Here is a 20,495-nt window from a genome sequence, read left to right on the forward strand (position 1 = left end):
TGCTACACTGACTACATTAACCTGCAAGCTTGGCGAAACCCAGTGTCAATAAACGTGTTAACCAACTAGGCTGGCCTTCTGAAAATCCCTCCTAACAGGTAGTGTAGGTATGGATAGTGTATAGTAAATATTTACAGAACCACTTTCCCAGAATTCTTTAGATTAAGACCAATTGAGAGGAAAGGGAGAAAAACTAAAATGAAACAAAAATCAAGCAACAAGTGGAGGAGACCCTCCGAGTAAGGTAAAAGTACACTGAAAACAGAAATGTGCCCAAACAAGGGGCCTCATTAGGGGTATGCAAGTCCGGAATCAACATGACACCAATTCAGTTTAACAGCACGTTTCCGGACCTGCATACACCAAATTTGCCGGGTTCCATGTGATAATGTCCCTGCAAAAATGTTGCCATGCAAGAATGGCACTGTTTTTGCGGCAACATCATATGGAACCTGTGGGGAGTGGGTGACACCCGCAACCCCCCTTTTTTTTTCCAAGGGAGCGAGGGACACCCCTGCGCCCATTTAACCCATATTTTGTCCCCTTATATAATGTCACCTATGCCGTTTCCCGGTGACTAGATGTATAGCGACATTATATAAGCAGACAATATTACCTGATACTGTGTGCCGGTGGGGTGGCCTGATCTACCTCTAGCCAAGAGCTGGAGGTAACTAGCACCCCACTGACGAAAAACAGCCGGTATTACCGGCACAAGTATCATCAGTACCGGCAATACTTCCATGGTCCTATGGACTACATGGAATGCAAATTTACCTACCGTTGCCAGCACCTGTAAGATGCCGGCAATTCAGGCTTATCAGGCACCGCCAGATTTAACGGTGGGATACTGACAAAAACAATGATGGCCAAGGTCCTCATAGAATTTTTCCCTTACATGCACACTTGAACATTTTCAGGAGAAAAAAAAAAAAACGAAACTGCAAGATGATTTTACGTAGATGGAAACTCCCTATAGCCAGACTTGGTACAGTGTATAGATATCTAACTGACCTGCCAATTTGCTAAAATCTTCATCAGATTAGGTATCAGCTCAAAAGGTAAAAGGCCATTTAATGTACTCATTAAGAGAAAGAGAAATGGAGAGAAAGAGAAAACGTATATATATTATATTGTGATATATATATATATGACAATGCATTACTTACCGTAAAAGCATTTCTGATGGTTGTATCTGCTTAGATTCACCTGCTGTGCATAGGTCCGACATCCAGTGGTCACTGCGGAGTATTGCATTTTGTTTTTCGTAGTCGAAAAAGGGGACGTCGACAAGGCGTGTCTGTAACACTATCCCTATAGTGACGTGCGTTGTACCCACAATCCCTCACGCGTCGAGGTCCCTCTGTTTGTATTTTTCTGCCCTGAGGGAGCCTTCTAGACGTGAGTGAGTACAGAAAAGAGAGAAATATAGAAAAGGATGTCTATGTTCCTTCCATCCGAGCGGGGAGGAAGGGTGGGCCATGTGAATCTAAGCAGATACAACCATCAGAAATGCTTTTACGGTAAGTAAGGCATTGTCTTCTGATGTTTGTTAATCTGCTTAGAATCACATGCTGTGTATAGACTAGCGAGCAGTACCCGGAGTTGGCGGTGGATTATGAGAAGGAACAGTAGAGAAAAGGTGTCTTAATACTGCCTGTCCCACCTGGGAGTCAGATCTAGAGTGTGCATCTAGACAGTAGTGTTTTGTAAAGGTGTGCACAGAACTCCAGGTAGCCGCTTTGCAGATGGACTCAAGGGGAACATTTGCAATGAACGCTATGGAAGCCCCAGTGCCTCGAGTGGAATGTGCTCTTGGCTTGAAGGGTAGTTCTCTCTTAGCAAGAGTGTAACAGAGTGATGCATTGAACAATCCATCTAGATATAGTGGACTTTGAAACTGCATCTCCTTCTCTTCCTGCTGCCACAGAGACAAAGAACTGATTAGTCCTTCTCAGTGGTCTGGTTCTTTCCATGTAGAACATGACATCTCTGCGTACATCTAGTGTATGCAGACTTTTTTCTCCCAAGCTGGAAGGGTTTTGAAAGAACGTTGGTAGTTCTATTGACTGGTTTACATGAAATTTCGAGATGAATTTTGGTGCAAACCTTGGGTGTGTGCGTAGAACCACCTTATCCTTGTGAACTGTTATGAAGGGGTCTAGTACAGAAAGAGCCTGTAGTTCACTTACTCTCCTAATGGAGGTGATAGCTATTAGGAAAGCAGTCTTAAGAGTGAGGTCTTTAAGAGTTGCCTTGTGCATGGGTTCGAAAGGAGGGCCCATGAGTCTAGAAAGTACCACATTTAAGTCCCATCCGGGAGCTGGGTTAGCTATCGGAGGGTGTATTCTCTTTACCCCCTCCATGAAGGCCTTGATAACTGGTATCTTCCACCACAACACTTTAAGTTGGGAAGTGGTGTACGCAGAAAGTGGCGCTAGGTGGACTTTAATGGAACTGAAGACTAGACCTGAATCCAGTAAATGGGTCAAGTACAGAACAATGTTAGTGGGAGAGCAGTCAACCGGGTTGATGCTCTTACCTCTACACCAGATGACAAATCTTTTCCACTTGCTAGAATAGCAGTGGCGAGTATTAGGTATTCTGGCTTCCCTGAGGATGTCCATACATCTCTGCGGGAGTTGTAAATGTCCAAATTCTATGATCTCAGGAGCCAGGCTGCTAAGTTCATGGTCTGAGGGCATGGATGCAGTGTCCTGCCTTTGTCCTGTGACAGCATGTTGTACGGGCAGGGAAGTTTCACTGGGGAGATAGGGACATCTCCATCAAGTGAGCGAACCATGGCTGCCGGGCCCATATTGGGGCCACTAGTATCATGGTAACCTGCTCCTGGTGCATCTTGTGCACCACTTTGTTGAGAAGGGGAGTCGGGGGGGAAAGGCGTAAACAAATTTCCCTGACCATTGAATCGACAGACTGTTCCCCTTGGACTGGCTCTGGGGGTACCTGGAGGCGTAACTTTGGCATTGTGAGTTCTCCAGAGTTGCGAACAGGTCTATTTCCGGGAACCCCCATTGCGTGAAGACGTCTAAGACGATGTCTTCGTGCAATTGCCATTCGTACTCTTCGCGCAGGGGGAAGTCTCTGCTGAGTTTGTCTGCTAGCAGATTGAGTTCCCCTGGTACATGTTGTGATAGTAGGAACATGTTGTGTTTGAGAGCCCACTTCCATATATTCTGGGACAGCTTGGACAGTCCTGGAGAGTGAGTGCCCCCTTGCTTGTTGAGGTAGTACATGGCTGTGGTGCTGTCTGTGAGGACCATCACTGTCTTTCCTTGTAGGTGTTCCTGAAAGGCTTTCAGTGCTTTGAACACCGCTAGTAGTTCCAGCAGGTTTATATGCTTGGATGCTAAGCTCGGAGTCCACGCTCCGTGAGCAGTCTGATGGGATAGGTGAGCCCCCCATCCTGTAAGGGATGCGTCTGTGGTTAGAGTCGCTTCCACTGCGGGTGTGGCAAAAGTTTTCCTTATAACAGGTTTTCTTTTGTCCACCACCGTAACGAGAGAACCAAGGCCTGCGAGACCACGACTAGATCGTACCATTGTCCGCTGGCCTGACACCACTGGCTGTAGAGCCACTCTTGCATTGGGCGCATGCGCAGGCGCGCGTGAGGTACCAAATAAATACATGACGCCATCATCCCTAGCAAGCGCATTGCTTTGCGTACCGTCACCTCTCGACCTGCCACATAATGGGGGATCTGAAACAGCATGTTTTGGACCCTCTCGTTGGAGGGGAAGACGAGGCCGTCCTTTGTTCGAATTAGAGCCCCTAGGAATTGTTTGATTTGGCTGGGGTCCAAGCTGGACTTCTTTTCGTTGATGGAGAAGCCCAGTTGGGACAAAAGGTCTACGGTCTTTTGGGTATTGGAGAAGCATGTTTCGTAAGAATCCCCTGTTATGAGCCAGTCGTCGAGGTAAGGGTATACCGGGATGGATAACCTGCGCAGGTGGGCTGCTGCCACTGCCAGTACTTTCGTGAATACCCTTGGTGCAGATGCTATCCCGAAGGGTAGTACTCTGAACTGGTAGTGTTTGTTCTCTATCTTGAACCTGAGGTATTTTCTGTGCGCTGGCAACATTAAAATATGAAAGTATGCATCTTTCATGTCTAGTGTTGTCATGTAATCCCCTTGTGATAACAGTGGGATTACTTCCTGCAAGGTCACCATACGAAACTTTTGAGGTTTGACAAACTTGTTCGCTGGGCGCAGATCTAATACAGGGCGCATGGTTAAGTCCTTTTTGGGTACAAGGAAGTACACTGAATAAATACCTTCTGTTACCTGAGATAGGGGGACAGCCTCTATAGCCTCTTTTTTCAGTAGCTCTTCTACTTCTTGAAGAAGAATGGTGAGGTGTTCCGGTGTCATGCGTCGGTTCCGTGGGGGTCTGTACTTCGGGGAACCGTTGAATTCGATGCAGTATCCGTGGGCTATGGTGGATAATACCCAGCGGTCTGACGATATTCCCTCCCATGCTGAAAGGAACAATGTTAGCCGGCCCCCGACCGGTGATGCATGGGAGGGGACCCGAATCTTCGGGTCATTTGTTGGTATTGGGCATGGAACCTTTGGGGCTGGAGCCGCGACCTCTTCCTTTGCCACGGCGTTGGCCTCTTTGACTGAACTGGGTGCTGTTACCCTGGTTAGAGGGCCAGTTGGTAGCAGAGTAAAATTGCTGTTGGTTTTGCTGCTGGCGTTGGCCACGAAAGGAGCGTCTATTGCCATAGCTGCGTCTGTTAGGGGGCCTAGAAATTTGGTCAAGAGTCTTGATGGTATCAAACTCTTTCTTCGCATGTTCTAGGGCCTCATCAACTGCTTTCCCAAACAGATGTGTTTGTTCTACGGGCTTATTTATCAGGGAAGCCTGGGTTTCCGGCTTAAATCCCGAATTGCGCAGCCAGACATGGCGTTTGAGAAGTATTCCCTGAACCAGGGAACGGCCAGCCGTCTCTGCGGCATCTAAGGAGTTCTTTACGATGCCCTGGTTTACAAGAGTTCCCTCTGAGATTATAGCTAACAGGCGTGAACGCAGGGGTTCTGGTGCGTCCTCTGCTTCGCTGCGCAGCTTGCTCCACTGTGCATCTGCGTAGCTAGCTAGTAGGGAATTGTTATTTGCAATCCTAGTTGAGAAGGCGGCGGAGGTCGTGATTCTCTAGCCAAGTGCATAGAGCTTCTTGCCCTCTTTGTCAGGTGGTGCCTCACTAGTGGATAGTGGTAGCCCCGCTCTTTTTCTTGTATTCGTAACTACGAGGGAGTCCGGAATAGAATGTTCTCTGATGTACAAAGGGTCAGAGGACGAAGGGCTGAAGAGCTTTTCTATCCGAGGGTTGACCCCTCTGACTAAGGCAGGATTGGAAAGGGAAGGAGTTATTCTTCTCTTTATAGAAGCCAGGAGCAGAATAGACTGACTAACAGGGGCTTTTTCTTTAATAACTTTCTCTACAAAGTCTATGTCAGGAAGAGTCTCCCCTGTGTCTATTTCAAAATGCGCTGCTGCCTTGCGCAATAGTGCATTAAGTGAAGGTTGGTCATCTATGGGAGAGGTGTTTCCAATAGGTGAATCCTTGGGAGGAGAAGGGTGAAAGACATCAGGGTCTGAGTGCACTGATGGGGATTGCCAAGGCTGCACTGATGGGGATTGCCAGGGCTGCGAGGTAGCTGTATCTTCTTCAAAAGCTCCTGCACTAGTGTAAGGATCTTCTTCAAACCCCTCTTCCTCATGTTCTTCCTCTCCACCCAAACACTCCTCATCTTCCTGGAGGTATTGCTCCTCTTCAGTGAGGTCATATACGTCTGTAGAAGGGGGAAACAGCCTAGGAATCTTGACCCTAGGGTCATCCTGGGGCCATTCTCTTGGTCTTTTGGGTGTGGGTGGGTTTTGGCTTCCCAAAAACCTTTCCATTTTCTCCATACAAGAATGGAGTCTTTCAAGGGTCTCATGGGGGACCCCTGAATAGTCTAGAGGGGGGAAATCAGTGTCTTCACCTTCAAAACGCTTAGAACGCTCCCACAACGTCAAAGAAAGGTTTCCGTCGCCCTCTGAAAAGCCCTCCGGTAGTTCAGAAGTGCCCTTAGATGAAGGGGACAGTTCCTGGCTACTGTTGCGCTTTTTCGGCGTTTCCATAGCTTTTTGTGCGGTATTCGACGTTTGTTTCGTCGTCCGCTTACGTTTGTCTTCGGAAACAATTCTCGCCAGGCTCTCGACAACGAGTTTGTCAGTAGAGGGCTCTGGTGTCGACGTTGCCTGCGTTACGCGTTGTTCCTCGACGGCCGCTCTATGGAGCGTTACGTCGGATGATTTTGAGGTAGCGCCCGTGTTTGATGAAAGCCCAATCGCTGGTCGCGGCTGCGTTTGCGGGTGGGGCTTGAGACCTTTACGGTCTGAGGTAGACGCCGGAGTGCCCTGCGTCCCCTTCGGCGCTGATGGATCCTTCGTCTTCGACGAAGAAGAGTCGTGGGTTGTGTGCTTAGGCCTATGGGGTCTATGTGCGTCCTTGTCGCCGGGGTGTTCATCCCCATAAGCAGGGCGTGAGCCGAGCCCGTCGGGGCCGGGGACGGACGTCGAGGAGCGCGAGCGCTCCTTCGGGGGGTTAATGACTTCCATAACGGACGTCGAGTTATCACCCTCCTCGTCACTTTCTGTAACAGCGGCGCCGGGTGAGGAAACTGACTTCGACATAGCGTAGTCCGCCCACCTCTTAACCTTCCGTTCTTTAAGAGTTCTTGGTTTCAAAAGCTTACAGGCCGCGCAGCAGTCCTCCTTATGAACGAGGGGCAAGCAACTATGACAGAGCTTGCGTTTGTCCTTCCAAGTGTATTTGCCCCTACAGCGTGGGCAAAACTTAAAAGGTGTCCTCTCCATAGCTGAGGCAATAATAACTGGTGATAACAACCCCAAGGGAAAGATAAGGGAGAAAGAAAGACATTCTCAAAGAGAAAATAAAAGTTCGAACCCCCACTCTCCCTACTGTATGTTGGCCGGCGAGGCCAGGCCACGTGTTCGGCAGCGCCGAAGGATCTCCTCCGTCTCTTCCCCTCCGTCGAAAACTTGCTCGGCGGAGAAACAGCTTCACAGCTAACGTCGAGGGGAGGGATCTTTAACAATATAATAAGTATAATTAAGGACCGAGGTCCGTAGTAAGTATTTGCAATGTCTCTCTAGGAGCTCCGCGTAAGGCGACCAGAAGCTGGGCGGAAAAAAACAATCTGAGGGACCTCGACGCGTGAGGGATTGTGGGTACAACGCACGTCACTATAGGGATAGTGTTACAGACACGCCTTGTCGACGTCCCCTTTTTCGACTACGAAAAACAAAATGCAATACTCTGCAGTGACCACTGGATGTCGGACCTATGCACAGCATGTGATTCTAAGCAGATTAACAAACCTCAGAAATATATATATAACTATGTACGGCAGTAACCTATGCTTCTCTCGGTCACAAGTTCGTTCAAGGTACATTCCCAGGGCTGGCCCAGCCTAGTTTTTCTCTGCTTCAGGGCTCACCTCATCATAGATGCTCTCAATTTCATTAAGTAAGCTCTTGGAACGCAGAGTCTTGGTGTCATTCTGTTTGTAGTTAATGCCTTGGTGATCCAGAGATTTTAAATAGTACTTTTCATTCTGTTCTCGCCAAACTTTGTTGAAACCTCGCTGAGCTTCTCGCCACTCCTCCTCTTTCATCTTTAACCTTCAGTACATTAAAAAGAAAAATTACAACAGGGGTAAATAAAACGCCCAGCTGCATGTATGACTTCTGCAGCACTACCCCACAGTAAGCATGATAAGACAGTCAACAAAATACGATGCAGTTAACATCTACTGTGCACCAATTCATGCAAATAAGCTCATCCAAATCCTACCAGAAAGAAAACAAAGGTTGCTTGAACCCTTTTTTCATGCCAGAACATGAACTAATTATCACTGCTTAAAAGATACAAGTGTGCTGCAGACCATAGCAGAAGAAAAGGAGGCTGCAAAGTCACGCTGAGAGGTCTACTTGAGCAAACCGCAAGTAAACTGCAGATCGCTTACACAACCTGTAAATACTGAATGTGTGGGAAACGATATTCTAGGAAACTATCTCTGAAACTGCTATGGCTGGTTCTGGTTCCTCAGTGGGCAGTCTAGATGCTACAGAGATCACACAATTCTCAAATGGTATAGAAAAAGAAACATGGTTTTAGGAAAGACATTTGTTTTTTCAACTTTCCTTCTATTGCCATCATTTGAACCCGCATTTATATTGCTATAACTTGAATTCAGACCAGACTTTGGGGGAAATTAAAGCTTTTTTCCTTTATTTCCCTTACTAAACTAGTTTATTTTGGGGGCACTGGTTAGTACTTATTGTTACAAGTGGAGGGACTGAGTATTCCTCATTCAGACTTAGACCAAATATATACGAAATGAGTAGAGTGTCTAAACAATAGGCTTACAAATATTTCATGCACGCTTGTTCTTTACTCTGTAGGTGTGCAAAGGCAATATTTGGCTATACCTTAGACAGACAAACTGAACAGAGGGATGGACTCCACCATCAAGCCACCACCCGCTGAATTCACAGTGGAGTCTTGAGTTCAGCAACATACAGATGATGGCTGCTGGTTATAAACATTAAATGTTCAGAAATGCAAGCTCAGGAGATGGCAGCATAGAGGCTGTGTCCATGTGCCCTGTCTGATTTTATATTCTCTTACAATAGGTCTGATTCAAATTCAGCAGACTCTCAGCCAGCAAAGCGCCAAAAGGGGAGAGATGGAGAAGAAATTGAAACAAGAGACAAATTGCTGGAGCTTCTTATTAAAGTAACTTTGGACATCTCAGGAATCAAGGCCAGGATGATCAATACTGAGGAAAGATATTCAGCACTCACAGTTAAAGTGTCTGGAATTGATCATTTATCAGTTGCAGATGAGAAGACCCTAAAATTGGAAGATGAGATCAACAAACTAGAAGCACAAAATGGAAAAAAATCGCTGCAGAAACTGTCAGAAGAAGAACATTTCTCGAGATGTAACATTAGAGTGGCCGGTTTTCAAGAAAATGTTGAACATGGAAATCCTTTGCAGTTTTTGGAGAAAGCTTTAATCTCAATTTTTAAGTTGGATTCATCTGTTTCTCTGGAGATGGAAAGGGCCCATAGGTCCTTGGGAAGAAAGCCAGCATTAGGTCAAAGACCAAGACATTTCATTGTGAAGTTTCTCAGATACCCCATTAAGGAACTTATTTAGAAAAAGTCACGAGTTAGGTGATTTAGCTTGGGGTGGCAACAAGTTTATGATATTTGGTGATCTTAGTAAAGATGTATTGGATAAAAGGAGGCTTTTCCAAGCAGCGAAGGAAAAAGCGAGGAGTATGAAAATGCAGTATTATATGGTCTATCATGCAGTCTTAAGGGTGGTGGTTAATGGCCAAACTCAATCCTTTGCAGATCATGTAAGTGCTGAAACCTTTTTATCTAATTTGGAGCCTTCAAATATGGAAACTACTCCATCTGAGCCTCAGAAGTATACACCAAAGAAAAAAAGGCGATTCATAAATTTATGACATTTCTTGACATTTAAATATGCTTTACATATTGTTCTTTTATTTTTCGTGTTTTTTAGTGTTCATAAAATTAGTAATTATTTTTGCTGTTAAATCATCTGATTTTTAACGGCATCGGAACGTATTACATAATTGAATGCATGCTGCAGATGGTGCGGATTAGAGTTAAGCACATTAATGTTTATGATGTTGGTCATTTGACTGGTGCACGCACGGCCTTCATTACGGAAAGGGAGGCAGGATTGCACGGCCTTCATTATGAAAAAGAAAGGGATCGTGTGGACTTCTGTTTGAGGGATGCAGCGTTGTGTGGAGCTCACCGAAGAATATGTTTTGGATGCGGCGTTGCCGAAGAATGCGTTTTGGATGCAGCGATTAGAAAAGCAGGTAATTTACTATGTGCTTTTGTTCACTTTTGCCTTCTAGATGGCTTCGGAGACTGCACATTTTATTACATGTGCATGAGGAATGGCAACGCCATCGGTAGCAGGTAGCATGTATTGGGAATGTATCCTATGCACCTGCCTCTTTCATGAACTGGCAGAGACTGGAATTGCCACTTTTCAGGTGGTGTCTGCTTTTTAAAACAATGTTAACACCACCCTTCAAAGCGCGGCATTCAATGACAGTATGGACTTCATGTGAGGACGGAGTGTGCCTCTTCCCTCTTTAAACATCTGATGCATCTGATGATCCCAGAGAAGCACAGGTGGATAAGGCTTTTTGGGGGGAGTGTAACAAGATTGTCTTGAATGTGACAAATATGGAATAAGAGAAAAATATGGAACAAGAGCAAATTGTGAAGCGAGAGAAAAGGTTCCATTAACATTTGAGTTTTGGGACATCCGATGTTGGTATATGCTGTTGGGGGTATGAAATAGGGGCAATGCAGGTTGTCAACTGGGTGACTGACTTACTATATTTACATGGTATCGGGCCTTCACTGGATGGGTTATTCCTCTGCAGCACACTTCAAGGTATTGCCCTCATTTTATCTACATTATTTCGTGGCAAAATCGATACTTGAGGCAGGTTTAATGAGTTGAGGACAGCAAGCTTGAGCCTGAATACAAGGAGAGTAGATGGTATATGGAAAAACAATGGGTGGATGGTTACAGTGCCATAAAATGCTCAAGCCATGCTGTTTAATTCATCTCTCTGGCAGATGGTTGGAACAATCAAATGACTACTTGTGTGTCTTTTAAATTTGAAAAGCAATATATTAGGCCTCAAGTAATCAGACCATTCTTGATGTGAATTGGAAGACTTATATAGGGTGGTGTAACAATCTGATTCTACTCTTGCTTCAATATTTACTTGGAAGGGTCGCAGCAGATTCGAGCAATGACTGTTTGCTTTGTCTTTGGGGGGTGATGACAATGCATTACTTACCGTAAAAGCATTTCTGATGGTTGTATCTGCTTAGATTCACATGCTGTGCCTAGGTCCGACATCCAGTGGTCACTGCGGAGTATTGCATTTTGTTTTTCGTAGTCAAAAAAGGGGACGTCGACAAGGCGTGTCTGTAACACTATCCCTATAGTGACGTGCGTTGTACCCACAATCCCTCACGCGTCGAGGTCCCTCTGTTTGTATTTTTCTGCCCTGAGGGAGCCTTCTAGACGTGAGTGAGTACAGAAAAGAGAGAAATATAGAAAAGGATGTCTATGTTCCTTCCATCCGAGCGGGGAGGAAGGGTGGGCGCATGTGAATCTAAGCAGATACAACCATCAGAAATGCTTTTACGGTAAGTAATGCATTGTCTTCTGATGTTTGTTAATCTGCTTAGAATCACATGCTGTGCATAGACTAGCGAGCAGTACCCGGAGTTGGCGGTGGGTTATGAGAAGGAACAGTAGAGAAAAGATGTCTTAATACTGCCTGTCCCACCTGGGAGTCAGATCTAGAGTGTGCATCTAGACAGTAGTGTTTTATAAAGGTGTGCACAGAACTCCAGGTAGCCGCTTTGCAGATGGACTCAAGGGGAACATTTGCAATGAACGCTATGGAAGCCCCAGTGCCTCGAGTGGAATGTGCTCTTGGCTTGAAGGGTAGTTCTCTCTTAGCAAGAGTGTAACAGAGAGTGATGCATTGCACAATCCATCTAGATATAGTGGTCTTTGAAACTGCATCTCCTTCTCTTCCTGCTGCCACAGAGACAAAGAACTGATTAGTCTTTCTCAGTGGTCTGGTTCTTTCCATGTAGAACATGACAGCTCTGCGTACATCTAGTGTATGCAGACTTTTTTCTCCCAAGCTGGAAGGGTTTTGAAAGAACGTTGGTAGTTCTATTGACTGGTTTACATGAAATTTCGAGATGAATTTTGGTGCAAACCTTGGGTGTGTGCGTAGAACCACCTTATCCTTGTGAACTGTTACGAAGGGGTCTAGTACAGAAAGAGCCTGTAGTTCACTTACTCTCCTAATGGAGGTGATAGCTATTAGGAAAGCAGTCATAAGAGTGAGGTCTTTAAGAGTTGCCTTGTGCATGGGTTCGAAAGGAGGGCCCATGAGTCTAGAAAGTACCACATTTAAGTCCCATCCGGGAGCTGGGTTAGCTATCGGAGGGTGTATTCTCTTTACCCCCTCCATGAAGGCCTTGGTAACTGGTATCTTCCACCACGACAATTTAAGTTGGGAAGTGGTGTATGCAGAAAGTGCCGCTAGGTGGACTTTAATGGAGTTGAACACTAGACCTGAATCCAGTAAATGGGTCAAGTACAGAACAATGTTAGTGGGAGAGCAGTCAACCGGGTTGATGCTCTTACCTCTACACCAGATGACAAATCTTTTCCACTTGCTAGAATAGCAGTGGCGAGTATTAGGTTTTCTGGCTTCCCTGAGGATGTCCATACACCTCTGCGGGAGTTGTAAATGTCCAAATTCTATGATCTCAGGAGCCAGGCTAAGTTCATGGTCTGAGGGCATGGATGCAGTGTCCTGCCCTTGTCCTGTGACAGCATGTTGTAGGGGCAGGGAAGTTTCACTGGGGGAGATAGGGACATCTCCATCAAGTGAGCGAACCATGGCTGCCGGGCCCACATTGGGGCCACTAGTATCATGGTAACCTGCTCCTGGTGCATCTTGTGCACCACTTTGTTGAGAAGGGGAGTCGGGGGAAAGGCGTAAACAAATTTCCCTGACCATTGAATCGACAGACCGTTCCCCTTGGACTGGTTCTGGGGGTACCTGGAGGCGTAACTTTGGCATTGTGAGTTCTCCAGGGTTGCGAACAGGTCTATTTCCGGGAATCCCCATTGCGTCAAGACGTCTAAGACGATGTCTTCGTGCAATTGCCATTCATACTCTTCGGGCAGGAGGAAGTCTCTGCTGAGTTTGTCTGCTAGCAGATGGAGTTCCCCTGGTACATGTTGAGATAGTAGGAACATGTTGTGTTTGAGAGCCCACTTCCGTATATTCTGGGACAGCTTGGACAGTCCTGGAGAGTGAGTGCCCCCTTGCTTGTTGAGGTAGTACATGGCTGTGGTGCTGTCTGTGAGGACCATCACTGTCTTTCCTTGTAGGTGTTCCTGAAAGGCTTTCAGTGCTTTGAACACCGCTAGTAGTTCCAGCAGGTTTATATGCTTGGATGCTAAGCTCGGAGTCCACACTCCGTGAGCAGTCAGATGGGATAGGTGAGCCCCCCATCCTGTAAGGGATGCGTCTGTGGTTAGAGTGGCTTCCACTGCGGGTGTGGCAAAAGTTTTCCCCAATAACAGGTTTTCTTTTGTCCACCACCGTAGTGAGAGAACCAAGGCCTGCGAGACCACCACTAGATCGTCCCATTGTCCGCTGGCCTGACACCACTGGCTGTAGAGACACTCTTGCATTGGGCGCATGCGCAGGCGCGCGTGAGGTACCAAATAAATACATGACGCCATCATCCCTAGCAAGCGCATTGCTTTGCGTACCGTCACCTCTCGACCTGCCACTTAATGGGGGGATCTGAAACAGCATGTTTTGGACCCTCTCGTTGGAGGGGAAGACGAGGCCGTCCTTTGTTCGAATTAGAGCCCCTAGGAATTGTTTGATTTGGCTGGGGTCTAAGCTGGACTTCTTTTCGTTGATGGAGAAGCCCAGTTGGGACAAAAGGTCTACGGTCTTTTGGGTATTGGAGAAGCATGTTTCGTAAGAATCCCCTGTTATGAGCCAGTCGTCGAGGTAAGGGTATACCGGGATGGATAACCTGCGCAGGTGGGCCGCTGCCACTACTTTCGTGAATACCCTTGGTGCAGATGCTATCCCGAAGGGTAGTACTCTGAACTGGTAGTGTTTGTTCTCCATCTTGAACCTGAGGTATTTTCTGTGCGCTGGCAACATTAAAATATGAAAGTATGCATCTTTCATGTCCAGTGTTGTCATGTAATCCCCCTGTGATAACAGTGGGATTACTTCCTGCAAGGTCACCATACGAAACTTTTGGGGTTTGACAAACTTGTTAACCATGCGCCCTGTATTAGATCTGCGCCCAGTGAAGTCCTTTTTGGGTACAAGGAAGTACACTGAATAAATACCTTCTGTTACCCGAGATAGGGGGACAGCCTCTATAGCTTCTTTTTTCAGTAGCTCTTCTACTTCTTGAAGAAGAATAGTGAGGTGTTCCGGTGTCATGCGTCGGTTCCGTGGGGGTCTGTACTTCGGGGAACCGTTGAATTCGATGCAGTATCCGTGGGCTATGGTGGATAATACCCAGCGGTCTGACGATATTCCCTCCCATGCTGAAAGGAACGATGTTAGCCGACCCCCGACCGGTGATGCATGGGAGGGGACCGGAATCTTCGGGTCATTTGTTGGTATTGGGCGTGAAACCTTTGGGGCTGGAGCCGCGACCTCTTCCTTTGCCACAGCGTTGGCCTCTTTGACTGAACTGGGTATTGCTACCCTGGTTAGAGGGCCAGTTGGTAGCAGAGCAAAATTGCTGTTGGTTTTGCTGCTGGCGTTGGCCACGAAAGGAGCGTCTATTGCCATAGCTGCGTCTGTTAGGGGGCCTAGAAATTTGGTCAAGAGTCTTGATGGTATCAAACTCTTTCTTCGCATGTTCTAGGGCCTCATCAACTGCTTTCCCAAACAGATGTGTTTGTTCTAAGGGCTTATTTATCAGGGAAGCCTGGGTTTCCGGCTTAAATCCCGAATTGCGCAGCCAGACATGGTGTTTGAGAAGTATTCCCTGAACCAGGGAACTGCCAGCCGTCTCTGCAGCATCTAAGGAGTTCTTTACGATGCCCTGGTTTACAAGAGTTCCCTCTGAGATTATAGCTAACAGGCGTGAACGCAGGGGTTCTGGTGCGTCCTCTGCTTCGCTGCGCAGCTTGCTCCACTGTGCATCTGCGTAGCTAGCTAGTAGGGAATTGTTATTTGCAATCCTAGTTGAGAAGGCGGCGGAGGTCGTGATTCTCTAGCCAAGTGCATAGAGCTTCTTGCCCTCTTTGTCAGGTGGTGCCTCACTAGTGGATAGTGGTAGCCCCGCTCTTTTTCTTGTATTAGTAACTACGAGGGAGTCCGGAATAGAATGTCCTCTGATGTACAAAGGGTCAGAGGACAAAGGGCTGAAGAGCTTTTCTATCCGAGGGTTGACCCCTCTGACTAAGGCAGGATTGGAAAGGGAAGGAGTTATTCTTCTCTTTATAGAAGCCAGGAGCAGAATAGACTGACTAACAGGGGCTTTTTCTTTAATAACTTTCTCTACAAAGTCTATGTCAGGAAGAGTCTCCCCTGTGTCTATTTCAAAATGCGCTGCTGCCTTGCGCAATAGTGCATTAAGTGAAGGTTGGTCATCTATGGGAGAGGTGTTTCCAATAGGTGAATCCTTGGGAGGAGAAGGGTGAAAGACATCAGGGTCTGAGTGCACTGATGGGGATTGCCAAGGCTGTACTGATGGGGACTGCCAGGGCTGCGAGGTAGCTGTATCTTCTTCAAAAGCTCCTGCACTAGTGTAAGGATCTTCTTCAAACCCCTCTTCCTCATGTTCTTCCTCTCCACCCAAACACTCCTCATCTTCCTGGAGGTATTGCTCCTCCTCAGTGAGGTCATATGCGTCTGTAGAAGGGGGAAACAGCCTAGGAATCTTGACCCTAGGGTCATCCTGGGGCCATTCTCTTGGTCTTTTGGGTGTGGGTGGGTTTTGGCTTCCCAAAAACCTTTCCATTTTCTCCATACAAGAATGGAGTCTTTCAAGGGTCTCATGGGAGACCCCTGAATAGTCTAGAGGGGGGAAATCAGTGTCTTCACCTTCAAAACGCTTGGAATGCTCCCACAACGTCGAAGAAAGGTTTCCGTCGGCCTCTGAAAAGCCCTCCGGTAGTTCAGAAGTGCCCTTAGATGAAGGGGGCAGTTCCTGGCTACTCTTGCGCTTTTTCGGCGTTTCCATAGCTCTTTGTGCGGTATTCGACGTTTGTTTCGCCGTCCGCTTACGTTTGTCTTCGGAAACAATTCTCGCCAGGCTCTCGACAACGAGTTTGTCGACGTTGCCTGCGTTACGCGTTGTTCCTCGACGGCCGCTCTATGGAACGTTACGTCGGATGATTTTGAGGTAGCGCCCGTGTTTGATGAAAGCCCAATCGCTGGTCGCGGCTGCGTTTGCGGGTGGGGCTTGAGACCCTTACGGTCTGAGGTAGACGCCGGAGTGCCCTGCGTCCCCTTCGGCGCTGATGGATCCTTCGTCTTCGACGAAGAAGAGCCGTGGGTTGTGTGCTTAGGCCTATGGGGTCTATGTGCGTCCTTGTCGCCGGGGTGTTCATCCCCATAAGCAGGGCATGAACCGAGCCCGTCGGGGCCGGGGACGGACGCCGAGGAGCGCGAGCGCTCCTTCTGGGGGTTAATGACTTCCGTAACGGACGTCGAGTTATCACCCTCCTCGTCACTTTCTGTAACAGCGGCGGCGGCTGAGGATACTGACTTCGACATAGCATAGTCCGCCCACCTCTTAACTTTTCGTTCTTTAAGAGTTCTTGGTTTCAAGAGCTTACAGGCCGCGCAGCTGTCCTCCTTATGATCGAGGGGCAAGCAACGATTACAGAGCTTGTGTTTGTCCTTCCAAGTGTATTTGCCCCTACAGCGTGGGCAAAACTTAAAAGGTGTCCTCTCCATAGCTGAGGCAATAATAACTGGTGATAACAACCCCAAGGGAAAGATAGGGGAGAAAGAAAGACATTCTCAAAGAGAAGATAAAAGTTCGAACCCCCACTCTCCCTACTGTATGTTGGCCGGCGAGGCCAGGCCACGTATTCGGCAGCGCCGAAGGATCTCCTCCGTCGAAAACTTGCTCGGCGGAGAAAAGCTTCACAGCTAACGTCGAGGGGAGGGATCTTTAACAATATAATAAGTGTAATTAAGGACCGAGGTCCGTAGTAAGTATTTGCAATGTCTCTCTAGGAGCTCCGCGTAAGGCGACCAGAAGCTGGGCGGAAAAAAACAATCTGAGGGACCTCGACGCGTGAGGGATTGTGGGTACAACGCACGTCACTATAGGGATAGTGTTACAGACACGCCTTGTCGACGTCCCCTTTTTCGACTACGAAAAACAAAATGCAATACTCCGCAGTGACCACTGGATGTCGGACCTAGCTTGGAACTAGCTTTATCGGCCATTTTCTTAGCATGGTCCATACTTCCTGCAGGAGCTGAGGGATGTGCTGCTCCTGCCACGTCACCGGAGAGATCCGCAGGCACTTTCCCTGAAACTCCAGTGTATGTCAGTGGGCGAGTAGCACCGATCTACCGGTGAAGATCTTATTCCACTCGCTTACTAATCCCGCCAGATGGCCTCCAACCGGGGTCCATGGGTGAGGGCCGGACGTCCCGGACGGTTCAGTCCTGCTTCGGCGCCTGCATTCCGCATTGAGGGCAATGACAGCACTGGCAACCTCCACCGAAAGCCTTGGAATGGCCTCTGTAGGCTTCCTGGGTCGTGGACTGGGAGGGTTGGTAGTACGACGAGGAACCTCCTTGGAAATCCTTCGCCGTTCTGCTGGACTTCCGCCAGAGGCACGAAATGAAGAGCGGTATTGCTGGAGAGTGCCCGGGGCATGAGCCGTATCAGTCTTGATGGCCTGTAAGGAGTAGGCGACGGTCTTCCCGAAGAGGTTGTCCCCGAAGGGCATGTCCAATACCCTTGTTGGGACCTCATGGCAGAAATTGGTGGCCTTCATCCAGCCTTGATGATAGAGACACCGTTCCCCATCTGTCGGTAACCTGTGACAGCGATGCCCAGGGCCACTGTGATGGCATGGTCAGACTCCACGTCCCCTCGCTTGTCGTCGGATAGGGGCCAGTTTGAACAGCTCTCTGTGGTATCTGGCCAGGATCACCAGTGTGTTGGCCGCCTTGAAGGTCAATGCTGCGGAGAGTAGATTACTTCTTCCCATGGCATCCAACCTCATGCCTCTGGTAAAGGAAACCTTCCTTTTTGGTCAACTCAGTTGGCAGCTGGAAAAGCTCAGACGCTCTGGTAACCATGGCACGAAACAACCAACTCATCCAGTCAGGATGCCCTTGGTTGTGGAGATCTGCCCGATGTGACTATATCAATGCCGTTGTTGCTGTCTGTCGTTGCTTTGTCCGTCCCAGTGTCCTGGTCCCTCGGGGTTGGGGGAAATCACGTGGCGCAGGTGTGGAGGCTGATGCAGCAGCGTTGGATGGCACTTCGTCCTTTTCCCTAGAGGCTGGTCTGGGGCCAACGGGGCCGGTGACATGCTTTTCCGTATTTCAGACACCAACGTGTGCCGGGTCGAAAGGATGACCAGCAATACATCCCTTGGTGGAGTTGGTCCGGTAGATCTACCAGGCCTGCGCCATCGGCATTTCTGCAGTCGTTTCCGTCATCCTCGTGGATCGTCTGTGTGGAACTCTGGTCTTCCTCGTCCAAGGAAGAGATATCTGTGCCTTGGAGTACAGCCTGCCCCAAGGCCTCCCCGCTCCCCCTTTTTTGCATCTTGAGCGGTCGGATTCGGGCTGAGTGATGGCATCTTCTTTTCTGGTGTTTTTCGCACCGCCCAGGCCTCCCGCCTCAGGGGCAGGGATACTCTGGGTACAGCTGGGGCTACGGTCAGCCCCTTTGGCCTTCGTGAGAGCGGTCGCCACCATCTCGATCGTCAATGATTTTTCTGGCTCAGCCTGGGCCTTCTTTGGCAGGTCAACTGCCTTTTCTTGCAACCTAAGCTTCTCGGGCTTCTCCCATAGCTTAGCCGGATTGGCTGATAGCCTCTTGGAAGAGGAGCTGGATTGATGAAGGCAGATGGTGAGGTTGATCGCGCCCTGTCCATCACCAGCGCCGCTTCTGCGGTGACCCAGACGGAAACTGACTTGCGGTGCTTGGCCTAGTCTTCGGCACCCACGGATGGGGGCCCTTAGAGGACTTAGAAGCCCGTTCCTTGGACTGGCCGGTCCAGGGTGAGACTTGCCCCTGCTTGGGGCACGGGGCAGAGGTCTTGGCGTTTAGCAATGCCGTCAACCTACTGTGAAGATCCATCATGGTTCTCTTAGTGAAGCCGAGGCAGATTTCACAATTTGCTTCTCTGTGGTCCACATGAAGACAGTAGAGGAAGTGAAGGGATTTGTCCTGGTTAGGGAGCATTCTAATTTCTGTGCTCATGTGTTTTGCCCTGATTTGGATTATGTGTGTTTTGTTTTTGGGGTCTGAAACTCCATAGGCATCTACGTTTTGTATGGTGATACACAGCACCTTCAGTGCAGTGTCAGAGAAATCCTTTAGATTTCTCCTAAGGTTTAAATACCTTTTCTTGTGTGAACTACTGTTCCCAAGATTAGTAAAGTAAAATTGACTTTACTTATCTTTTCGCTTTGTAGGTCCAGCACACACCATCTTATGTGGAGTGCTGCGGGGTTAGTTGGTAGCCCCTTATCCTACCTACTCATGTAACATTTTTCATGTTACCCTCAACTTTAAATGGAAGGTGGCAGTGGTTTAATTTTCCTGCCATTGTTCTTTTCTACCGCAGGCTGAATCCTCAGCTGCAGTTTACCACCCATGGGTGACAATTTTGTCAAAATGGCCCTGGTCTTCTTTTTTTTTTGCCATTTCCTGTTTGAGGTCTTTCCTGGGTTTTACTCTGCGGGCCAAGCCAGGTTTGAGCCCTTTGTTCATTTTGCCTTTTCGCAGGCTTCAGTACTGAAAACTGCCTCTGGCTCCAGTGTACATGGTCTCTCTGCAACAAGACCTCCGCAGTTCTGGACTTATTTCTACGCTCACACCTCCACTTTCTCTGTCTCACTGAAACACGGTTTATAGACAATTTCGAAATCAAAAATTTCGAAAGTCAAAAAGTAGAAAAAAAAATGTCGAAAAAAATGTCGAATTTATTTATGACTTTTTTTTTCGAAATGGGGGGGTTCCCCCCCCCCCCACCCCTGTTTTTTATTTTTTTTTTGTTTTTACCTATTTTTTTATATAAACTAGAGCCCAAAAAAAAATATCGAAAAAAAAATAATTCGACATTTGTTTTTCAACATTTTTGATTCGACTTTTTTGACATTCGAAATTTAGTATTCGATATGACTGGACACCCTAAAACACGTATTCTTCCATACAATTCTACCGTCTCTGCATCACTTACTTCCTCTGTCATCTTTTTCTCAGGTTCCCCGAGGCTCTGGACGCGGTGGTGGCATTGGCTTGCTGTTTCGTCCTAACTGCCCATCTGTTCCTTTTTCTTTACCAGATTACTCATCGTTCGAATACATCATTTACTAGCCCCCATGCTATCTCTTTTCTGATCATCCATCATCCCTCATGGCCCACTGGGGTCATTCTGCGAGGACAATGACCATCTCCTCAGTCACATCTCACCCACTCCCACTCCTCTTGTTTTGCTTGGAGACTTTAATCCCCATCTTTCCTCCATTCATACAACATCTCTCTTCCTCTCTATACTAGACTCAAATTTACTTTCCTCACTTCCTACTC

General features: G+C 47.8%; 1 protein-coding gene across 7 annotated transcripts in view; it reads right to left on the minus strand.

Annotated features, from left to right (window-relative positions):
- Positions 1-20,495, minus strand: part of SIN3A (SIN3 transcription regulator family member A) — a 1,166,566-nt gene that overhangs the window by 399,030 nt on the left and 747,041 nt on the right. For all 7 annotated transcript variants that reach the window (XM_069624553.1, XM_069624552.1, XM_069624555.1 and 4 more), the window contains exon 14: positions 7,532-7,715. In XM_069624553.1, coding sequence (XP_069480654.1) covers positions 7,532-7,715 — 184 coding nt within the window. The remainder of the gene's footprint in view (positions 1-7,531; positions 7,716-20,495) is intronic.

The sequence above is a fragment of the Ambystoma mexicanum genome, chromosome 11, assembly GCF_040938575.1.
Source record: "Ambystoma mexicanum isolate Mex_15411 chromosome 11, UKY_AmexF1_1, whole genome shotgun sequence".
Lineage (NCBI taxonomy): Eukaryota > Metazoa > Chordata > Amphibia > Caudata > Ambystomatidae > Ambystoma > Ambystoma mexicanum.